The sequence below is a fragment of the Brassica napus genome, chromosome C9, assembly GCF_020379485.1.
Source record: "Brassica napus cultivar Da-Ae chromosome C9, Da-Ae, whole genome shotgun sequence".
Classification (NCBI taxonomy): Eukaryota; Viridiplantae; Streptophyta; class Magnoliopsida; order Brassicales; family Brassicaceae; genus Brassica; species Brassica napus.
The window spans coordinates 63154557-63175798 of NC_063452.1; the positions used below are offsets into that span (position 1 = coordinate 63154557).

At 42.0% G+C, this 21242-nt stretch overlaps 6 protein-coding genes across 10 annotated transcripts; 3 read left to right on the top strand and 3 right to left on the bottom strand.

Moving 5' to 3' along the window:
• The first annotated feature begins 306 nt into the window (after positions 1 to 306).
• LOC106440647 (histone-lysine N-methyltransferase, H3 lysine-9 specific SUVH1) lies at positions 307 to 3039 on the top strand. Of its 5 annotated transcripts, none has more exons than XM_048767277.1 (3): positions 307 to 501; positions 670 to 2696; positions 2778 to 3039. In XM_048767277.1, the coding sequence occupies exon 2, from the start codon at positions 680 to 682 to the stop codon at positions 2633 to 2635; it is 1956 nt and encodes a 651-aa protein (XP_048623234.1). In that variant the 5' UTR covers positions 307 to 501; positions 670 to 679; the 3' UTR covers positions 2636 to 2696; positions 2778 to 3039. The 5 variants fall into 5 exon arrangements, with proteins under 5 accessions (XP_048623234.1, XP_048623235.1, XP_048623236.1 ...); XM_048767278.1 differs by having other exon boundaries at positions 2821 to 3039; XM_048767279.1 differs by having other exon boundaries at positions 340 to 501; positions 675 to 2696.
• On the bottom strand, positions 3008 to 7767 carry LOC106440646 (phospholipid-transporting ATPase 1). The gene is made up of 6 exons (XM_048767275.1): positions 5662 to 7767; positions 4621 to 5582; positions 4420 to 4543; positions 4110 to 4329; positions 3564 to 4022; positions 3008 to 3478 (listed from the first exon to the last, which is right to left on the bottom strand). The coding sequence occupies exons 1-6, from the start codon at positions 7151 to 7153 to the stop codon at positions 3259 to 3261; spliced, it is 3477 nt and encodes a 1158-aa protein (XP_048623232.1). The 5' UTR covers positions 7154 to 7767; the 3' UTR covers positions 3008 to 3258.
• A 1610-nt stretch (positions 7768 to 9377) lies between these two features.
• Positions 9378 to 11456, top strand: LOC106440641 (vacuolar protein sorting-associated protein 36). Its single transcript, XM_048767281.1, has 7 exons — positions 9378 to 10105; positions 10198 to 10495; positions 10581 to 10638; positions 10747 to 10816; positions 10897 to 11032; positions 11109 to 11193; positions 11285 to 11456. Exons 1-7 carry the CDS (start codon positions 9491 to 9493, stop codon positions 11343 to 11345), a joined length of 1323 nt encoding a protein of 440 aa, XP_048623238.1. The 5' UTR covers positions 9378 to 9490; the 3' UTR covers positions 11346 to 11456.
• Positions 11427 to 12705, bottom strand: LOC106440645. Its single transcript, XM_048767283.1, has 4 exons — positions 12444 to 12705; positions 12174 to 12267; positions 11983 to 12087; positions 11427 to 11892 (listed from the first exon to the last, which is right to left on the bottom strand). The coding sequence occupies exons 1-4, from the start codon at positions 12623 to 12625 to the stop codon at positions 11623 to 11625; spliced, it is 651 nt and encodes a 216-aa protein (XP_048623240.1). The 5' UTR covers positions 12626 to 12705; the 3' UTR covers positions 11427 to 11622.
• Positions 12706 to 12781: 76 nt separating this feature from the next.
• Positions 12782 to 14878, top strand: LOC106440638 (3-ketoacyl-CoA synthase 11-like). The gene is made up of 2 exons (XM_013882370.3): positions 12782 to 12924; positions 13100 to 14878. The coding sequence occupies exon 2, from the start codon at positions 13111 to 13113 to the stop codon at positions 14665 to 14667; it is 1557 nt and encodes a 518-aa protein (XP_013737824.1). The 5' UTR covers positions 12782 to 12924; positions 13100 to 13110; the 3' UTR covers positions 14668 to 14878.
• Positions 14879 to 15368: 490 nt separating this feature from the next.
• Positions 15369 to 20895, bottom strand: LOC106440643 (DExH-box ATP-dependent RNA helicase DExH3-like). Its single transcript, XM_048767280.1, has 19 exons — positions 20457 to 20895; positions 20106 to 20260; positions 19944 to 20031; positions 19633 to 19866; positions 19461 to 19556; positions 19194 to 19382; positions 18951 to 19110; positions 18724 to 18854; positions 18479 to 18649; positions 18128 to 18400; positions 17843 to 18037; positions 17466 to 17669; positions 17258 to 17327; positions 17009 to 17157; positions 16603 to 16911; positions 16464 to 16523; positions 16232 to 16384; positions 16050 to 16160; positions 15369 to 15974 (listed from the first exon to the last, which is right to left on the bottom strand). The coding sequence occupies exons 1-19, from the start codon at positions 20685 to 20687 to the stop codon at positions 15486 to 15488; spliced, it is 3468 nt and encodes a 1155-aa protein (XP_048623237.1). The 5' UTR covers positions 20688 to 20895; the 3' UTR covers positions 15369 to 15485.
• Between the last annotated feature and the right edge of the window lie 347 nt (positions 20896 to 21242).

Sequence of the window (21242 nt, forward strand, 5' to 3'; positions counted from 1 at the left end):
ATGTCATTAGAATGGAATCTGTTCTTAATAACAAATCGGTTAATATGATTAGTAAGCTCAGCTTGGTGATTCTAAAACTAAAGAAAGAATCATTTGGACCTCAAAGACTGAGCTACAGCCATCTTTACACACGTGTGAAAAACCAAACCGGCAACCGACAAAAGCTCCAAAAAGGCGTTACATCACACAAAAAAGAAGAATGCAAGTACGCAGTACAAAACTGAAACCTGCTACGTAGGTAATCCCAGTCATATTAGATCATCGTACGGCTCAAGATCAAATGATTTTAGATCCAACGGTTTAATCTAAGCGTCTTCTTCTCCAACTGTTACACATGCGAGTGAAAAAAAATCATAGATGTTCATTAATATCAGTAATTTCTTACCAAAGCTGGAAACTTTATGCTCTAATCTGTCTCCCTCTCGCTCTTCCCCTGTCTCTCTCGTTTCGGAAACCCTAAATCTGACGGAGCATTTCGATCTCCAAGTCCCAATCTTTCAGGTTTTTTTTTTCCTCAAAGTTATAAGCTTTCTGCGATGAATGATAGGTTCTCTGGCTATAGATTAATCTGTTAAAGACTTTGGCTTTCGTAGATCTTACTGTTTGTTTTCTCCATTTGCATATTAAAAAAAATCAGTTTTTTATTAATTTGGTAAATTTTGATTGTAGTTCAGATACTATGGAAGGGAACTTCGGAAGCTACACTGACAAGACTCGAGTGTTGGATATCAAACCGTTGCGCACTCTAAGACCTGTCTTCCCAAGTGGGAACCAAGCTCCTCCTTTTGTCTGTGCACCTCCTTTCGGTCCTTTCCCTCCTGGCTTCTCTCCTTTCTATCCCTTTAGCTCCTCTCAACACACTCCAGATCTCAACCAAGCTCAGAATCCACCTCAGCATCATAACAACAACTCAGAGCCTTCGTTGGTTACTCCTCTGAGGACATTCAGGTCTCCTAACGGCGACGTGGAGCCTTCAACTGTGAAGAGAAAGATCACTAAAAAGCGTACTCCTCTCGTTTGTCCTGAGAATTTCTCGAGTGGGATCAGCGTGGTTGATAGAGAGAATGGGAACAGGAAGCTGGTGACGAGTGTGGTCATGCGGTTTGACGCGTTGAGAAGAAGGTTTTCGCAGCTGGAAGATGCTAAGGAAGCGGCCAGCGGGTCTATCAAACGCGGCGATTTGAAAGCAGGATCCACTTGTATGAGCAGAGGTGTCAGGACCAACACCAAGAAGAGGCCTGGTGTTGTTCCTGGCGTTGAGATTGGTGACGTGTTCTTCTTCAGGTTTGAGATGTGTTTGGTTGGGTTGCATTCTCCGTCGATGGCTGGGATTGACTATCTCCTCGTCAAGGGAGGGGGTGAAACAGGAGAGGAGCCTATCGCCACTAGCATTGTTTCCTCTGGTTACTACGATAATGATGAAGGTAATCCTGATGTTTTGGTTTATACCGGTCAAGGCGGTGGTAATGCTGACAAAGAGAAGCAGACCTCTGACCAGAAGCTAGAGAGAGGTAATCTCGCGTTGGAGAAGAGTTTGCTTAGGAACAGTCCGGTGAGGGTTATAAGAGGGTTGAAAGAGGCTTCTCAGAGTGCTAAGATCTATGTTTACGATGGGCTCTACGAGATCAAAGAGTCATGGGTGGAGAAAGGGAAGTTAGGACACAACACTTTCAAGTATAAGCTAGTGAGAGCTCCTGGTCAGCCTCCTGCGTTTGCTTCGTGGATTGCTATACAGAAGTGGAAGGCGGGGGTGCCTTCGAGAGAAGGGCTTATCCTCCCTGATCTCACTTCGGGAGTCGAAAGCATAGGCGTCTCGCTTGTGAATGAAGTTGATGCAGAGAATGGTCCTCCTTACTTCACCTACTCAACGACTGTGAGTTACTCAGAGTCGTTTAAGCTGACTCAGCAGCCTTCTGTTGGATGCCATTGTAGCAATGCCTGCAAGCCAGGGAACTTGGACTGTCACTGCATAAGGAAAAACGGAGGTGACTTCCCTTACTGCGGTAATGGAGTGCTAGTTAGCCGCAAGGGTATGGTACATGAGTGCAGCCCATCCTGTCCCTGCTCGGCTTGCAAAAACAAGGTGACTCAAATGGGAGTTAAAGTGAAGCTTGAAGTTTTCAAGACGGTGAATAGAGGATGGGGCTTGCGGTCATGGGATCCCATTCGTGCCGGCTCGTTTATATGCATATATGCAGGTGAGGCCAAGGACAAGTCGAAGGTGCAGCAAACGATGGGTGATGATGATTATACCTTTGATACAACACGTGTCTATACCCCTTTTAAATGGAACTATGAGCTTGGCTTAGCAGACGAAGATGGTTCCGAGGAGATGTCTGAAGAACCTGAACTCCCGCTGCCTCTTGTAATCAGTGCTAAGAATGCTGGGAACGTTGCCCGGTTCATGAACCACAGTTGCTCCCCTAATGTTTTCTGGCAGCCGGTTAGTTATGAACACAACGGTCAGCTCTTCTTGCATGTAGCCTTCTTTGCCATGTCACACATCCCTCCCATGACTGAGTTAACTTATGACTATGGTGTTACTAGACCAAGCGGAACTCAAAATGGCAATACTTTGTATGGTAAAAAGAAGTGCTTTTGCGGATCAGAGTTTTGCCGTGGCTCATTTGGTTGACAATGGCTAGAAAAGCTACCTCTAGTGAACAACTGGAGCCAGATGATTATGAATGGAACAGGTTAGTATCTCTTTCCTATTTGTTGTTTTATCTACTGAATATGCTTAAAAGATGGGACCGTTGGATTTGTTTATCGGGCAGGGATCTATTGAATGATGACTCCTTTGATCTTTCTCTTCAACAGGCATAAGACCTTTGTCTATTTCTCAGATTGTGGAAGATGTTCTCTCATGTTTTGTCTCCTGTTGGATATGTAATGTAATCTTAATAGTACTCGGATCGTTTTTAGGACAAACCTGTATCTTGTTTTCTTTTTTATGTATTTAAGTTTGTAGCTAAACTCAACTTTTGTAAGGCGCTGAACTAGGAACTGATTTAAAACAAAATCAAATTTTTCGATGTTCTTTCTCTCTTTACAAAGGAAAGCTTGTGCGTATGTTACAACAAAGTGGAAAATTACAGCCAGAGATTATGTAACAACATTGTTACACTACAATCAAACAAAACCTACTCTTGAAATAGTAAAGCAGCAACCAAGGTGGGGGAAAAATGGAATATATAATTTTTGTATTTACTTCCGCTGAAGGGTATAAAGAATTTTTCATTTGGTCTTTTCTTGATATTATCTCCTTGGAGGATCACCAATCTGATTCATTTCAGTTTCCATTGTTTGGGATTCTATGAATGTCCCAAGCTTTTCAGCCTCTCTAGCAATCCGAACATCTGAAGGTCTGTAATACTCACCGAGATACTTGATAGCGAATCTAGGAAGCAGTGATGTCACAACAATGGCAAGCAAGCAGAACCAGAACATCCATGTTGAGGTCACTTCGAAAATTGCCCTGTCACAGCCATAAAAGAATAAGAACATGGAACTTAAGTGTGCTTTAACATAATGTTTTGTAGAGAGAGAGAAAGAAGTTTTACCAGTAACCAGGGAGTGTGGGTATAACATCGATGACAATAACACATATACAAGCTGCAACAATGGATCCCCATATGGCGGCGTGAGTGATCCAGTTCCATCTTATTATATCCATAGCCAAGTGAAGATTGACCACCACAACTGCAGCAATGGTCCATAGATCTCCTAGGCTTGACGTGTCGATGGTACTGCCCCAATAAGCGAAAAGAGGAATGAAGAAGATGGCTGCACTTTGCCAGATTGTGTCAAACATCATATACCAGAAGAGCGTTGTGGAATATCCCTCTCCCCTCTGGCCCACACCGTAGAGCTGAGGGTGATTGAGAAGAGTCCTCCTCCCGAGGTCTTTGTCTAGAATACCGATAATTATTGTAGGAACCGATGTGTATATGACTGAGTACAAGACACTACTCCATTCCGTGATGGCGGTTGTCAGTGTGTAGCAAGTAAACAAAACGTACCTGCGTGGATATTGGTGAGAGGGTTGGTTAGTCCCCAGGTGATTGGCTTAGAACAAAAAAGGTAGTAGTAATAAGACAGTAACTCACCAAAATAAAATTAGAACGAAAACTGCATTTCTATAGAAATTGTATAGTATCATGTAACCCATCCTTTGGTAATTCCAGTGTCCATGGACGAGCAATAGCGGAACTAAGAATCTGAACTGTCCCATTGCGAAATCTGATGCCATCACAGCTTGCCGACCTTCTTGGCCACTGATCCCTACCCCAACATCAGCCATTTGGATCATGGAGACATCATTGGCACCTGTCAAAACCAAATGGGAAGGTGAGAAATAAAACAAAAAAACCAGGTTGCTTTTTAGACAGGATCAGGCAGAAAGAGTGGAGTCATTACCATCACCAATGGCGAGAGTCATATCCGAAGTGCGGTTCTTTACAAGTGCAACGATTCCAGCTTTCTGGAAAGGAGCAACACGGCAGCAGAGTACCGCAGAGCATTTACATGCCACTTGGAAGAGCTGCATTGCAAGAACTGAGAAATTACACCACTATGAAAGACAATAATAACCAGAGTAAGCAATAGATTTTCACTTACCACATCTTCAAGATCGTTGTCGAGTACATATATGAGACTGGTACCGTCAATAATTAAAGCAACACTCTCGTCATTACTTTCAATACTGGCGTTTGCTTCTTCTAAGCTCCTCCGGCAAGAATCCAACGAGTTGCTGTTAATTACAATCTGCCTCATGCTTCTCGTCAGGAGCCTCGATGAGAAGCCAATGGATATGGCAGTTTCTTGCTTGTCACCAGTCAACACCCATACTTTGATCCCCGCGATTCTGAGAGACTCTATCGCTTCAGGGACACCACGCTGCAGTTTGTCTTCGATCGCAGTGGCTCCTACTATCCTAAGGTTAGTCTCGATGTTCCCAGCAACCTTTCTTAGCAACCCGGCTCTACCAATCAAGGCGGTGCTTGCCGCCTCGAACGAAGAATGCCATTGCTCAAACTCTGTATCGTTCAGCTTTCTCATCCCAACGACAAGAGTTCTCAAACCGTCAGAGGAGTAGGCGTGAAGCTGTTTCTTGGTCTCTTCTATGACATCGCCGTAGGATTCATCCATGACACTGAACATGGATGAGTCTGCACCTTTTACAAAGAGCTTCACTGACGTGTCCGGGCATCCCAATATCACTGACATTCTCTTTCGGTCACTATCAAACTCATGCAATCCCAAAACATTGTACCTTTGCATTTCTCCTCGGACATTAATAACTATATGACCAGAGGTTCTCTCAATGAGCAGGAAACCATAAGAAGCTGCTGCATAAACCAACGCTTGCTCATCAGGGGACTCCCCTTGATAATCTACCAGCTTTACATTGGGATCAGATGTGTTGGTAACGATTGGCACAATTGTATTGCAAGCCGCCAGTGAGAGGAAGAACTCATTCGCACGTTTTGCTTCTTTTGTTGCATAGCCGTTTTTCGTCAGTTCAAGAAGCTCAGGATCAACTCTCACTCTCATCTTTGGCTTCAATATATTTCCATCAACTGTGTCATAAAAAAGTATCAGTCAGTTAACATGAAAACATACTACTCTTAACAGCAGTTAAGAAACTAGTTTCCTTACCTTCAATGGAGTATCCACCATGTTCGCTGTCTGCAGACTTCCAGTCAGAGTAATCTACACCTCCTATGCAGGCACATTGAAACTCCATCTTGTTGTCAGTGAGAGTACCAGTCTTATCAGAGAACAAATACTTAATCTGCCCTAAATCTTCATTTATATTCAACGCCCTGCACTGGAAACTCGAATTCGAAGACTCATCATACATCTGATCATCTCGAGTCATGAAGTACGCTTGACCAATACGGACAAGCTCCATAGATATGTAGAGAGAGATGGGAATCATGATCTGGTACACGATGACCGCCATAAAGAAAGTGAAGAATATCTCCCAACCCCAGCCATAGTAGTTATGATTCTTCCCTCCTGGCCTCTCGGAGTAGTCCTTTCTCCTGTAAAACAGAATCGTGTCCAAATCATCCCTGTGCCGTCTCAACCACACAGCAGCGGTCGCAGCCGCGGTTGTACATAAAGCTATCAGAAACAAAGACAGCAGAATGATCTCTAGATTCATCCGAGTCTCCAGCCTACTCCTCTTCGACGGCGCTCCGGAGTTGTTCAGCATAGCTTTCGTCTCGCCACCAGCGTAGACAACAACACCTAAGGCCCACTCAGTGTTCTTGAGCTCACATCCTCTGAGAATAATATTAGAAGGTCCAAGAGAGAGCCTCCTTCCATCAATCTCCATGTTCGCTTGAAACCCGTATATGTTCCTGTTCGGTTTCTCACACTTGATGAACCCATTAAACGTCTCCAAATCAGCAGCCTTCTGAAGAGTCTCCTGCTTAGCGTACCTCGTCTTGAGATTCGACTCTCCATCCAAATTAGTCGTCTGCACGTACACAACCCCTGTGGGATCACTCGTAGCCAACAGCACCATGTCACAAGGAAGAGTCTGGTTAGACACAACTTTAACAACCTCCCCAACACGAATATACTTCCACTGCTTCTCCCGAAACCGCCCCTCCTCGAACACTAAAGCCAACCTATTGTTCTCAACTCTATCCGACCTATGCCTCCGAAAATCCTCGTAAGCGTCTTTGATGGCCGAGACCAAGAGGACAAAGGCCAGAGGCATGATGGACGCGCCTCTACCGAAAACCGCAAGCTGAGGGAGCTGATTCAGCACAGCTATAACTAAAAAGTACACGTAAGCGACTCTGTGGAACTGTTCGAACAAGTTCCGAGGCAAGAAGGTGAAGACAGAGTACTTCGCTGTCTTGATCGAGTTCCCAGTGAAGTCGAACCTCTCGTTGGTTCTCTCGGCGTCGTTGATGTAGACTAACCGAGCGTCTTCGTCTTTGATCTCCTTCTGAGACATGCTCAGCATCTCGGAGTCGGCTCCGGCTGATCCGTGGCGGATACGCTTCGATCCCAAATCGCCGAAAGTGACTTCTCTGAGGGAGGGGTCTTTGGACGAGAGGCTCCATCGAGAGGAGACGCCGGAGATTGAATCGTTGTGGTGGTGATGATCGATTGAGTTCCTCGAATCCATATAGAGAGGGTTTCGTGAAAAGGAGGAAGCTTTACGGATCAAATGGAGAATTCATCGAAACGAAGAGTTACCCAGAAACCCCCAGAGCTCGAATCAGCTTGAAAAATGGAACTGATCCAGCGAAATGTTGGAGCTTTTAGGTAGGGCAGATCGAGAGATTCTCAATCGGAGACGAAAAGCCCCAACCTTTATGGAATTGATCCGGCGAAATTGACCCTGGGTAGATCCGGATCGTGGAGAATTTTGCTTTTTAGCGCGCTAAAAAATAAATGGATGAGGAGAAAGAAGAGATGACGTAAGCGGATACGAAGAAGCAGATTAAAAATGGAATAAAATGAGAAAGAGAGGAAAATGCTAATTAAATGGAGTTTTCGTGTTGGCGAAGACGAAGAAGAATGAGAAGGAGACGAATTTAAAAACGACGACTTGTGAGAGGGAGAGATCTAGAGGCGAAGAACAGGAGAAAGGTCCGAAGGGGAAGAAGAACAAGTCGCCGATGGCTGGCGACGACGTCGACCAATCTTTTATTCAATTAGTTAATGTGGAAAATTTTCATTTTAGGCACAAATAAAAAACACACAGGTACGAAGAGAAAATTGAGGAAAAGCCATGTCGTGTTTGTTGGTCCAGAGTAAGCCCTTCTAGAACTAACATATGACTTTTGAGCCGCCCTACCCTACAGCAGGGGGTGGGCGTTCGGTATCCCACGGGTTGGATATTTCGGATTTTCGGATATTTCGGTATAGAGGTGATTTCTGTACTTCGGGTCGAACTCTGATATTTTTAGTTCGAATTCAGTTATTTCGGATCGGGTTCGGATATTTAGATTTTGAAAAAACAAAATTAAACTTTTATTTCTCAAATTTCTTGTATTTAAAAATATAACTTTCACTTAACTAATTTTTTTATTTTTAATAGATTAAATGGTTAATAGATTTGGACATAACATTTTGAAACTAAAAAGACATTAATTTGGTTATTGTTTTTAAATTTTTGATATAACTTTTTGTTAATTTTTGAAATAAAAAATTTAACATGCATTTTAAGTGAGTAACAAATAATTTTCTTCGTAATTGTATGTATATCATATGAGCTTAAAATATGTGTAGTATCAATATAAATATTTTATATAAAATGAGAGATGTAAACTAGAAATATAAGGTTAATTATACATATGTTCGGTTTTTTTCGGATATCCATTCAGGTTCGGATATTACCTGTTCGGATTCGGATATCCAATCTCTCTTAATTTAATACTCATTCGGATATTCTGATACTTCAGTTCGGATTTCTCGGATCGAGTTCGGGTGCCACTTCGGATATCGGGTGACTGTAGGGTCACTCTCCTCTTTTCACAAATATTTTTTTTTCATCCATAGAATTTTATTTTATAATTCGAATTCATTAATAGTTATCCAAATATTGAAATTTGACTTTGAATAATTCAATATTGTTGGTATATTGACACGTTTATGAATATGCAATTAATTTTAGATCTTATTTATTTTCTTTAGCTACCCTACAGTTGATTAGTATGGGTTTAAGAGTCAACAAGATGAGCAACCATCGAGTTTATTACACTAATGAACAAAACATAAATTAAATTTCTGCAAACGAATATAATGCAATGCCTAGCATGAATCTAAGATGGTCCACATCATATATTTGTTCTGAACTTGCACGTATTGTATGGTATTTTGTTTTTTTTTTGGTTTTTTGACATCATATATTGTAGGGTATATCTAATGTACTATGTATATTCACCATTGCAGTGCTTCTTTATGTTTAGTTTGGTGAATAAAACAGCCTAGAACTATGTTTAATGCATTTGGTAAGAGTTGTTATTTGAATTGGTTAATTGATAATTTTAAAACTAGTTTCAAATACGTCAAAACCAACATGTCATGCTCGGATTAGTTGTAAACATGAAATTAATTAAACAAAGAGAAAGACAACACAATGCAGCTCGTGAGTGAGTCTCACATCACATGGCCACCCCAGACCTACGTAACAACTTCCAGAAAACGATTTCCACGCTCTCATTTTTCTAGTACATATTTTGATTCTTAGAGCTATTGGGCTTTATATTGGGCTCGTTATGAAGCAACAGTCTATTGGGCTTTATATTGCCCATTAAAAAAGTTTGAATATGTTTTTTGGGCTGTGTACTGGCATTGAGATTCAATACATAAAGTCGAAAACATTAAGGACTATTATGTAATTTTAAAACAAATCAAAGCTGACTCTGCACGTGTTTGTTGTCCTAACACTAAACAAACGATCGTGGTTCGGTTCTTCTCTTCCGTTGCCGGAAAAAAGCTTTTTGATTGGTCAACCATGGCCAGCGAAAGCAGAATCGGATCCGATGGTTTGTTTAACGCCGCGGAGGTGACGACAAGCGGCAGACCGGTGCTCCGCCGCAACGAAGTCGAGTGCTTCCTCCTATCCTCCGTCGACCTAGACTCCGAAGACGATCCTCCTCGATTCGCCTCCTTGCGCTCCGGAAACCTAATCTTAACCACTCACCGTCTCATATGGATCCCTTCTTCTCAGCCAAACGCCTCTCTTCCTTCCTCCCTCCCTCTCTCCTCCATCACTCACATCTTCTCCCACAAGAAGTCAATCAAGTCCATGTTCCACTCGCCTCGGATCCGGTTCCAAGTGGACTCCGTCGTCGTTGTGACCGTCGTCTTCAGGGGGAAAGGGGATTTCGACGGGTTCTTGGCCAAGCTCTGGGAGTGCTGGAGGGGCAGAGCTTGGGAGGAAGATGAGAAGAGCGAGAGTGAGGCTTCTTCGGGGTCAGGAGCTGGAACTGTTGCGCAGGGTTTATACGGAAACGATGGAACGGTGAGGATGGTGGGGTTAGCTGGGATACTGAGGAAAGAGCAGGAGCAGTGGGAGAGTACTGATAAGAGCTTGCAGGATGCTTTTCAGGATTTGAATGCTCTTATGGTGATACAAAGTTTGAAACTTTTATTGATTATTTTGATTGGTTGTTGTTTGAATTTGAATTTTTTTTATCTCTCTTTGTTGGGGTTTAATAGAGTAAGGCTAAGGAGATGGTGAGTCTGGCGGAGAAGATGCGGCAGAAGCTTTTGTCTGCTCCTAGTAGTCAGAACGGAGGAGGTGATGATGAGGAGATGGGGTCTAAAGAAGAGATGCAGCAATGGATGTTGAGCGTTGGTATTATCTCTCCGGTTACTAAGGAATCTGCTGGGGCGTTGTACCATCAAGAGTTGTCTCGCCAGTTGGCAGATTTTGTGAGAATCCCATTAGAACAAGCTGGAGGGATGATCAGCCTTACTGATATGTATTACCACTTCAATCGTGCTAGGGGAACAGGTTGGACCGTTTCTAATATATAACGTTCTGATTCTAAGTTCTTTATTCTGTTAGCCTGTGAATCTGAAACCTTTGTTTGCATCAGAGTTGATCTCTCCAGACGATTTGTGGCAAGCTTGTAACCTCTGGGAGAAATTTGATGTGTATGTGTATCTTCTGAGTCTTTCCTCGTAGATTCTTTTTGCAAATTCATTTGAAGAAGATATAGTCTGTAGAAATATTGACTCTGGCTCATGTGTTGTGATTGGTAGTCCAGTAATGCTACGGAAGTTTGATAGCGGTGTGAAGGTCATCCAGAACAAGTCCCATAGTGACGAGGAGGTACTCTCTTAAGTCTCATGGTTTCTCAAGCTTACTGCTTTGTATCTCTCATATCTGAAGTACTTTTTCTGACCAAATAGGTTATGAGTAGAATCAGAACGCTTGTGACTAAAACCGAAACTCTAAGAACCGGAGTCACTGCTAGTGATGCAGCTTTGACACTGAAAATCGCTCCAGCCATGGCCAAGGAACATCTACTATCTGCAGAGACCAAAGGTAACAGAATCCACCTCGTAGAAACATGAGTCTGTCAGAGTTATACGATACTCATTCTCCCATTTGTTTTGATAAGGTCTGCTGAGTAGAGACATGAGCCCTGACGGGCTTCGATTCTACTTCAACCTGTTTCCAGAGATTGATCCAACTGATCTCCATTTGTAAGTCAAACAATGGTGTGTTTCCCATTGTGTTGTTGCTCGTTGAGAAACTAATAAAACCTTTGTGCTGGCGTTCATATCATTTTGGCAGGGTCAAGGGCTTTGGGACATACGGTGAATGGGTCAAAGCGACTAGTTTGTTGTCCGTATGACAGTTTTTGATGTGTACACGACAAAAAAACACAACTCATCTTAATGCATTTTTTGCATTTTGACCCAAAAATGCAAATAACTCATCTTAAATCAATTGTTTTCAAATCAAATATTGTGTTTTAAATAATTTGGAATTTGCTATTGTATTTGTAGTCATTACCCACAGTAATAAACATAGATAACTTTGAGAACAACAAATGTCATAACTTTGGGTTTCTAAATATCTCAAGCTAATTAGCAACATAGCAAGTTAACAAGTGATGAGACTGAGAACAGTTAATCAGCTTCAAGGGCTGCAATCTCGTACCTAACGTCTTCCAAATACTCGTTGATGCAAGTCACTGCGTCTTGCACTCCTCTGATTGCTTCTTTTAAAGCGTTGTCAAACTCTGCATCCGCTTCTGCTTCCTCTGTTCCTGCATCTTCTGTAATCTCATGAAGATGCACACACTCGTGCTGCATCGGTTTCTTGAACTTGCAGTTCTCGTGTGTCAGCATTCGTTCTGACGGCCTCCCTGCCTTCTTTAGCACCTGTATTGTAACCGTCTGCAAAAAAAAAAAGAGAGAGGACTAAAGTAAGAAACTTTTTCTCTCTCCAACAAGTTAATTGAACAATTGAGTAGATAGGAATGAAACCAGATGCAGTTTCTGCTTCTCTTGAGTCTGAATGTCGCTGAGCAGTTGAGCAAGATCCGATCTCCCAACGTCAGGAGTCAGAAACAGAGTTTCCATTTCGCGTACCTTGCATTATTGCCATCAAACAAAGTTGCAATCTTTAACATCATCATGAAGGTAATCAATCAAAAGAAGAAGAAAAACTCAGATACTTGTTTTGAACACTCGTTGAACTCAGCAGTAATCTCGCTGCAGAGCTTCTGATAAAGCGCTTCACCACTAGTCTCCACATACTCTGAGAACCCTCTGATTATCAAATTCCAAAAGCATAGCAAGAGATTAAGAGAATAAAAATCTAGACTTTATGAGACATCTCTTCCTCGACAACACTATCAGTTAACTCCAACATCTCTCATTAACAATCACCGAGTGATTGAATCACAAACAGTAACTAATAGCAATAAACAATCCAAAGATCGAACCTTTTGAGTTTAGCGTAGGCCTGTGCTCGACGCTCCTGAATCTCAAGCAGTCTCCGAAGCAAAACCAGAGTTCGAGACGAACCAACCGTGGAGCTGGTAGACCCGCCGCATTCGATTTCCATTTCTCCGGCGAGTGAGGAGTCTCTGATGGAAACCTTCTTCTGAAAATCTTCAGCACTCATCCTCCTCAGATCTTTCTTTCTCTCTTTCAACTTCTCAAAACAGAGACAAATGGAAACCGAGTCGAACCGTTAAATTTAATCTCTTTCATACCGAGTCCGGTTATTAACTTATTGAAAACCGGTTTGACTTTTATTTTTAAATGATTGGCTTTACAGTTCCGACCAATCTGGTGGTCTGCGTTTTCAAAAGTAGTAGCCTTTGAATGAGATTCCCTGTAATAATATTCTTTTCTCGTATAATTATTCTCTCCTTCTCCTCGTTTTCTCCGTGAGCGGCGACAAGAGTTCTGAATCTTCAGGTTTGTCTCTGTTTCTATAATCTGATATTTGATCGGTCGTTGAATATGAATCGAAGTCACGTGACTTTAACTCCTTGTCAATACATTCCGAGTCCGATCTTGTTTACGTGTGTTTAGTTAATTGATGTGAAAAGTATGAATCTTTAATAGATCTCTGTATCGTTTTTGAAAGCAGGAGAAGAAGCAATGTCTGCGGAGGAGGAGAAGAGAAGACCATTGATGATGGGAGGAAGAAGAGACTCATCATCATCTGACCGTAACCTCCCGGATTTCAAAAAATCCGTGAAGCTCAAGTACGTCAAGCTAGGCTACCACTACCTCATCACGCACGGCATGTACCTCCTCCTCTCCCCTCTCCTCCTCCTCATCGCCGCTCAGCTCTCCACCTTCTCCCGCACCGACCTCGCCACCCTCTGGGACCATCTCCAGTACAATCTCATCTCCGTGATCCTCTGCTCCACCCTCCTCGTGTTCATAACGACCATCTACGTCATGACTCGTCCCCGTCCGGTTTACTTGGTCGACTTCTCGTGCTATAAACCCGACGAAGCTCGCAAACGCACTAAAAAAATCTTCATGGAGCGGTCGAAGCTCACTGGATCCTTCACCGAGGAGAATCTTGAGTTCCAGAGGAAGATTCTCCAGCGTTCGGGGCTCGGGGAGTCTACTTACTTGCCTGAGGCTGTCCTTAACGTCCCTCCGAATCCGTGTATGGCGGAAGCTAGGAAGGAAGCTGAGGCTGTGATGTTTGGAGCTATCGACGAGCTTCTTGATAAGACCAATGTGAATCCTAAGGATATTGGGATCTTGATTGTTAACTGCAGCCTTTTTAACCCGACGCCTTCTTTGTCTGCTATGATTGTGAATCACTATAAGCTCCGTGGGAATATACTCAGCTACAACTTGGGAGGAATGGGATGCAGCGCCGGGTTGATATCGATAGATCTCGCTAAACACCTTCTCAACTCTATCCCCAACACTTATGCTATGGTGATAAGCATGGAGAATATCACTTTGAACTGGTACTTTGGTAACGACAGGTCGAAGCTTGTTTCTAATTGTTTGTTTAGAATGGGAGGTGCGGCGGTTCTCCTCTCGAATAAAAGATGGGACAGGAGGAGGTCGAAGTACGAGCTTGTTGATACTGTCAGGACGCACAAGGGAGCTGATGATAAATGCTTCGGCTGCGTGACTCAAGAAGAGGATTCCGCGAGCAAGGTCGGCGTGACGCTGTCCAAAGATCTAATGGCTGTTGCGGGAGATGCTTTAAAGACGAACATCACGACGCTAGGACCGCTGGTTCTGCCGACGTCCGAGCAGCTTCTGTTCTTTGCGACGTTAGTGGGGAGGAAGCTCTTCAAGATGAAGATCAAGCCGTACATCCCGGACTTCAAGCTAGCGTTTGAGCATTTCTGCATCCACGCGGGAGGGAGAGCTGTTCTCGATGAGCTGGAGAAGAACTTGAAGCTGACTGATTGGCACATGGAGCCCTCGAGGATGACGCTCTACCGTTTTGGTAACACGTCGAGTAGCTCTTTGTGGTATGAGTTGGCGTATAGTGAGGCTAAGGGAAGGATCAAGAAAGGTGATAGAATCTGGCAGATTGCTTTTGGTTCGGGGTTTAAGTGCAACAGCTCGGTTTGGAGAGCGGTTAGGTCTGTGAATCCTAAAAAGGAGAAGAACCCGTGGATGGATGAGATCCATGAGTTCCCAGTTGATGTCCCAACGCATGCAACAATCTAGAAACTACTCAGCAAACATTTGTCTATTGTTCAGAAGAGACCTCTCTTGTTTATGTTTTTGTTTTGTTTCCATGTTCTCTTGAGCTTTCTATCTTTTGAGATTCTGTTTCTCTTCCTAATGAGCTTAGCCTGTTTTTGACTGGTTGACAAATTCACCAACCTTGAAAACATTATTTCCTCCTTTTTGGGTTAAAAATAAATTTCAGATAAAAGAACGATTGGAATGAGCTTTATGTTTTTGGCTGTAAAATTTAAACCATATATTTGATGTAGATTATTTTGCTGTAACTTTGTAAATCACTATCTTTTGCTCTGGAAATAAAGCTTTACATGCATATTTTAGCATATTTTAATTTTATAAAACTTTTTTTGTTATGAGTTTTTAAGAAAATAAAAGCTCGATTGGTTGATATATATGGTTTTACACTAAATTTTGGTTGTAGAAGTTAAGCAGTACATATATTTGATGTAGATTATTTTAATGTAACTTTACTATCTTTTTGCTCTCGAAATAAAGTTCTACGTACATATTTTAATTTTATAGAAATTTTTTTTACCGTCAGTTTTTAAGAAAATAAAAACTCGATTGGTTGACATATATGGCTGTAGACTAAATTTTAGCTCTCTAGAACATTTACGGCCGCCACCGACCACTCCCGAATCTTTAACAATTTTGCAAATAAACTTGTATTCTCCTCTAAATGACTATAATTTTCTTATAAATTATGATTAAAGTTGTGTATTGTATCTATCTGCTTTGGTTTGTAAAGATCTTTTAGAGCAAAACATACACAAGACACAGAGAGGTTTCAAGTTCAACTACTTGCCTTTGGACCGCCTGCGCCGTTTTCCACCAAGGAGTTTAAGCATGTTATCAGTAACATCAGGTGGAGAATCCGCGTCTCCACTGTACTGGTCAGTACTATTATCAGAGGTATGAGTCAACCAAGCCAAGGCCTCAACAGCTGCATCTTTCTCAGCGAGCGTTTTGTTCCTCTGAGGCTTCCCAACGAACTGCATCCCTTTAAACTCCACAAGCGCTCTAAACTCGTTTGTCTTCAGATGTTTGGTCTTGTACTTTGGAGGCGAGTGTCCAGCTCTCATTAAAAGCGTCTGAAGGAGACTCTTCGGGTTTGTCCCGTCTTTGGAGAGTTTGTTGTTCTCTCCTGCTAATTGCGGTTGGCTTGCCCTCTTTGTGTCACGGCCGAATACGAATCTCCCTTCGCATTGGTCTCCAGCTACGAGCTCTTGGACTGCAAGCATCAGGTACTTGCCTTCTTTGTGGATGTCCACGCTTGGATCTTCAAGCTGCATATTAAGAAAATACTAAGGTGTTAAGTTCACGCTTTCTTTCATTTTAAAGTTGAATAAAAACAAACTCGCCTTCTTCTGAAGAAGCTTGTTGAGTTCTTCCTTCAGCTTCACGTAGGAGTCTGCCAAATTTGGATCCATGAAGAAGTCAATGTACCCGTCAAGCATTTTTAGATGTCCCACCTGGAAACAACACATGATGAGTTCAATGACTTATGTAAGAGGTTTAAAGAGATGAAAATGAGAGAAATCACCTGTACTCCGGTGCTCAGTGAACCACCAAAAAGGATCAAACTGGAATCAGGGACACCTGTGGAGTCTCTTATGAGCACTGCATTGACTTTTACTTTCTCTCCAAAGACTAGCCAAGGGTATGGAATCGTCGGGAACCTCGAATTAACAGAGTTCTAAAAACATATAAACAGTAAACGAACCATTTAAATAAACAATGGCCGTAACAAGAAACTCAAGATTCAAGAAACTCACCGCGTATAGTGATACTTGGCCATCATCCATCGTCTTGAACGACATGGAAGTCTCTCTGTGCTGCACAAAGAACAACACGGTAATTTCACTAAATCCTATAACATAAGCAAGGAGAGACATGGTTACTTAAAGACTGTACCACAACAGATGCTATCCCGGGGAATAAGCCAGAGCAAATGACAGCGCGAACAAGAGACTGATTGTGACTTAGCTTGTTGTTGAGAGCTGAGTCATCGTGTACTAAGCCAGCTTCTTTCAGGATATAGTTGAACTGCTTCCTCAGAGAATGTATCGCCTGAAGCGTCTGAGCTGATAGAAAGTTCCTCCAACAGTACTCGTAAGCCGATCCTTCTCTTTCAGCGTTTTTCCACCCTTCGAAGGCGCGAACGAGTGCCATATGGTCACTGTAGTCTTTCGCTGAGAATCTCAACTTGGCTGATAAAGCTAACTAAAATAAAACAAGGAATCATCAGATCATCAACCAATCAGTACATTCATGATAAGAAAAGAAAAAAGAACTTTCATCCATGAAACTTTATACTTACGTCCTTTTTTTCTTGAGGTAGAAGGAAAGGATCTCTGACACTGAGCCCTGATACAATTGTCAGGATAGGATCAAAGCAGTGGAAGATGGCACCCATTATGAGCATTTTCCCCAGCTTGGGATCAACTGGGAGAATCGACAAGAGTTTCCCTAGTTGGAGCAAATCAAAAAGAAAGCAACCAGGAAAGTCAAGTCATGATAGATGGATCAGAAAAGGTTAAGACATGTGGACATGACTTAGAGCACAAACCAAGATCCGTCAGATTTTCCTTCTCATCCAGTGCTCCGATCATTTTCAGGAATCCAATAGCATTTTGAACCTGTCAGAAAATTTACAGTTATTTGGACTAATCTTGATCCATAAAGAGTCATATCTTCTATGTGCAACGATTCTAAAAATTGTCACTAGTAACAATACAACTGGCGAGATCCAGAAAGGGCATTTATATGTCACGTACGGTCAAAGGTTCTGGAGCCTGAAGTGCAGCTGACAAGAACCCTGCAATGCTTTCAACCTGAAGACTTTTAATTTGCAGGCAGAGAGAATTTAAAGGAGTCCTCAGAAGTTCAGGAAGTTGATACTCCGAAAAAGCTTCATACACGCATTTGGGGTACAGGTGATAGCATTCTCCCGGAAGCAGACGACCAGCTCTACCCCTTCGCTGAAGACCAAACAGGGGGAAACGTTGGGCATATCAAATGAGTGGAAGCTTTAGAGCTATGACAAAAATGTACCAGAAAGAAATGTTTCTGAACTTTCGACAGTAGTGATCATGTAATGAAATCATTTGAAAGAGTAAATGTTGTGAAGCAAGTTTAAGAACTATGAATTAACCTGTCGAGCAGAAGCTTGAGATATCCATGAGGGTAGCAAACAAGGTGTATTGTTCAAAGCATCATAGGTGGTCTCTTTTGCCTTTCCGCAGTCAACCACAAAAACTACATCGTTTATTGTAATACTAGCTTCTGCCATGTTTGTAGCAAGTACAATTTTGCGAATATTAGGAGGTGCTCTCTCGAAAATGAGTCTCTACAGAAACATCAAAACAACATAGGAATCACGAATCAGAGGGCTCAAATTGAAAGCAATCAAATTGACACATGAGCAGATAAAATTTACCTGTTCAGCAGTTGCCATTGAACCGTGGCACATCAACAGCAAGACCCTATTGGGATCACCGAGGAGAGGATGTGCTTTGATTTGGTCCCTCAGGGAGCTAATATCATCCCATCCTGTCAAAAACACTAGTACAGCTCCTGGACGTTCTTTGCGGCATATGTGACAGAGAACGGCCTCAATAAGATTAAATCCTACGCAATCAGGCATCCAAGACGAGAGCGAATCACGAGTCCTAGAGCTATAGCTTTCAAAAGTTGACTTGCTAAGAGCTTCCTGCAATTTTGAAAAATAAAAGATTGGCGAATACAGCCTATGTAAGATTTGGTCTGCTCGTCAAATTTAGCCAAGTACCTCAACAAGAGAAGTGATCTGGTTTTTCCTTTTGCGTGGCATCAACTGCTTCTGCGTTTTCCAAGTCTTTTCTTGGCCATAATCATCTACTTGGTTGAAAGAGGTCAACTTATATCCCGTCATTTCGAGTACATCCTCCAGAAAATGTGCCTTCACTGGATGTGTGAAGCCCTGAAAAGAAACTGTAAGTTCAGGCTCTATCCAGAGCGTCAAGACTAAGGTGAGGAAGAGGAGAAGTTGTTAACTGGAATGTGAATTGTAGGTGCTCCTCCAAAATAGTTAGAGAAGAGTTCAGCATTCAAAGTGGCACTCATGAGAACCAATCTCAGATCCGGACGCCGTGGAAGAAGCTCCTTCAACACTATTATCAAGAAATCTGCAACCATGGAAGCGAGAGACTTGAACAATTGTGAGACTCAACTCACAGAAACTTGAAACATATATTCGATATATATATATATAGAGTATGTACCTTCGTTCATTCCCCTTTCGTGAATCTCATCAACGAAAACATGTGTTATGCCATTCAAATTGCGATCACTAAGCAGTCGTCTGAGTAGAATACCACTTGTACAAAACAGAAGTTGAGTATTCTTCCCTCTCATTCCTTCTAGACGAACTTTAAACCCAACCTATCAAAAAATTACATGTTCGGTATGAAATCAAGAATAAACAACCTATAAATTGATGTCCATAGTTAAGCATCTTGGCTTACCGTTTCACCAAGAGGTTCTCCTCTCTCAGCTGACACTCTTTCTGCAACTGCCATGGCAGATATCCTCCGAGGTTGTGTGCAAATGATGTTGCAGAACGCTCCTCGACCAGACTCTATCTCCGATTCCAAAATGTACTGTGGCAGTTGAGTTGTCTTACCACACCCAGTCTCCCCAGATACCACTATTACCTGTCATGATTCATGCAGACAGTAAGAGCTACATTCATTTTAGCAGCAATGCAAAGGCTATCATCTCTAGAAGTTCACCTGGTTCCGAGCAATAGCTTGAAGAAGTCTTTCCTTGTCCTTGAATGAAGGCAAAGATTTTCGGAATCCCAGCATTGTACGCCCCTCAGGTGATTCCTATTATTCAACCAAACGTATTTTAATGTGATGAGATACGAGGGACATAGGTAAAGATGATGATTCAGTAATATACCTGCCAGGCTCTCTGCATATTGCGCATCCGCATACTCCTCCTCTGAAGCACCTTCTCCATTACAGAACCATCTAGAAACGCATCAGAACTTTCATCAGGAAGCTCTTCAGTCTGCTTAGGAGGATGAGAATCAGCTTCACTTTCATTAGCCTTTCCTGAGTTCAGCTGCTGTCTATCAAGGTGTTCCTGGAGTAGCCCCTCTACCCTTCTCTGCAAACTCAAAGGAAGTACCACCTGCACAATGACATGCACCACAACTTCAGCAGCAGATCAAAACTACAAAAAAAAAGAAGTAACAACCAAATCTGTACCTCCCGTTGTGGACGCTTATCATCCAAATCTGGCCTGTAGTTGGGAAGAGGAACCTTGCTTGCAACAACCACTTTTCCATAGATCTCACTTTTCCAAAGAAACAAGGGTTTAGATCAGCACATAGTAGATGAAAAGTAATAGACAACATCTGTTTTGTATACCTGTAGAGTCCCATTCTCTTGGCAAGATTTGAGATCTGCTCATAATCCCTTCGGTCTCTTTTGTCTCTAGAAACAATCTCTCGTTCGCTATCATTAGCCAGCAGAATCCCTAACTTCCATTTCCACTCATCAACATTGGCCACAGAAGATGAAGCCTATAAAATTCAAAGAGTTAAAAAAAAAAGATTAAACAGAAACTAATCAAGATCTCTGATTTGCGTTAGTCATTCATCCTAACAAACACTTAAAGTTCCCATTTTGATCTGAACAAGAAACAGAACAATCATAACTGTCTGAACCAAAATGTCTAAAAAGCTCGAACCTTTTCATTATTAATCTAAACACACGAACCTTATGTTCCTCGAATTCACACTCGTACTCATCATCAGAGAACTGTTCCGCAGTGTACCCGATGAAACGACGACGTATCTGGCCGTAGGACAAACCCGTGACAACATCGCCACTAGAGATCGGAGCACCAACGATATAAGACCTGCATAAAGATGGGTTTCTCGGTAGAGAGCGAGTGGGGAGCTTGGTGGCCTGCCACAGGAAGAAGCTTATTCGTTTGGTGAAACGCATTCTAGAAATCGAATTGGACGATGAGGCATCTCGCCGTCTTCAATTCGCTTGCTTTTCAGGCAAAAGGAGGTTACTTTCTGCTTGGCTTAGTTCTCAACTCAAATGGGTTCTTCTCTCCCAGACAGAGATTGTTGGGTCTCTCTCACTTCGGATCTCTAGTTTCTATGGGTTTAGGGTTTATGGACTTTGTGTTCTTCTCTGTCTTATCGAGTTTTTTTTTATTATTATTATTTTTGTTTCACAGAAAAATATAGAATTATCACATACTATATCAACTATTGGTTCTAAAATTTAGGAATGATTAGAAAAATTAATCTCTGCCTAATCAAAAAAAAAAAAATTATACCAGTATTTATATTCTAAATAAATTATATAAATAATACTAATTTAGTTTTTTTTTTTGGCAACCTCTAATTTAGTTATATTGCAAAAAATAGTATTTTTTTTTGTTATTTCATAATTAATCACTTATCAGGTTATCATACACCACTATCTCATTTTCTCAAAAACCATATGGAAGCACATTTAAATCAACACCATAAATATTGTATATTT

Excerpts from the sequence above, each read along its gene's own strand:
- LOC106440646 (XM_048767275.1), bottom strand. The coding sequence starts at position 7,153 with ATGGATTCGAGGAACTCAATCGATCATCACCACCACAACGATTCAATC. Across the intron at positions 4,544-4,620 it reads ACAACGATCTTGAAGATGTG|CTCTTCCAAGTGGCATGTAA; the intron begins GTAAGTGAAAAT and ends CTTGCAATGCAG. Across the intron at positions 4,023-4,109 it reads TTCGTTCTAATTTTATTTTG|GTACGTTTTGTTTACTTGCT; the intron begins GTGAGTTACTGT and ends ATATCCACGCAG.
- LOC106440641 (XM_048767281.1), top strand. The coding sequence starts at position 9,491 with ATGGCCAGCGAAAGCAGAATCGGATCCGATGGTTTGTTTAACGCCGCG. Across the intron at positions 10,496-10,580 it reads CAATCGTGCTAGGGGAACAG|AGTTGATCTCTCCAGACGAT; the intron begins GTTGGACCGTTT and ends TGTTTGCATCAG. Across the intron at positions 11,033-11,108 it reads ACTATCTGCAGAGACCAAAG|GTCTGCTGAGTAGAGACATG; the intron begins GTAACAGAATCC and ends TGTTTTGATAAG.
- LOC106440645 (XM_048767283.1), bottom strand. The coding sequence starts at position 12,625 with ATGAGTGCTGAAGATTTTCAGAAGAAGGTTTCCATCAGAGACTCCTCA. Across the intron at positions 12,268-12,443 it reads GCCTACGCTAAACTCAAAAG|AGGGTTCTCAGAGTATGTGG; the intron begins GTTCGATCTTTG and ends TTTGATAATCAG. Across the intron at positions 11,893-11,982 it reads AGAAGCAGAAACTGCATCTG|ACGGTTACAATACAGGTGCT; the intron begins GTTTCATTCCTA and ends TTTTTTTTGCAG.
- LOC106440638 (XM_013882370.3), top strand. The coding sequence starts at position 13,111 with ATGTCTGCGGAGGAGGAGAAGAGAAGACCATTGATGATGGGAGGAAGA.
- LOC106440643 (XM_048767280.1), bottom strand. The coding sequence starts at position 20,687 with ATGCGTTTCACCAAACGAATAAGCTTCTTCCTGTGGCAGGCCACCAAG. Across the intron at positions 18,038-18,127 it reads CAATGGCAACTGCTGAACAG|AGACTCATTTTCGAGAGAGC; the intron begins GTAAATTTTATC and ends ATGTTTCTGTAG. Across the intron at positions 15,975-16,049 it reads ACAAGCTTCTTCAGAAGAAG|CTTGAAGATCCAAGCGTGGA; the intron begins GCGAGTTTGTTT and ends CTTAATATGCAG.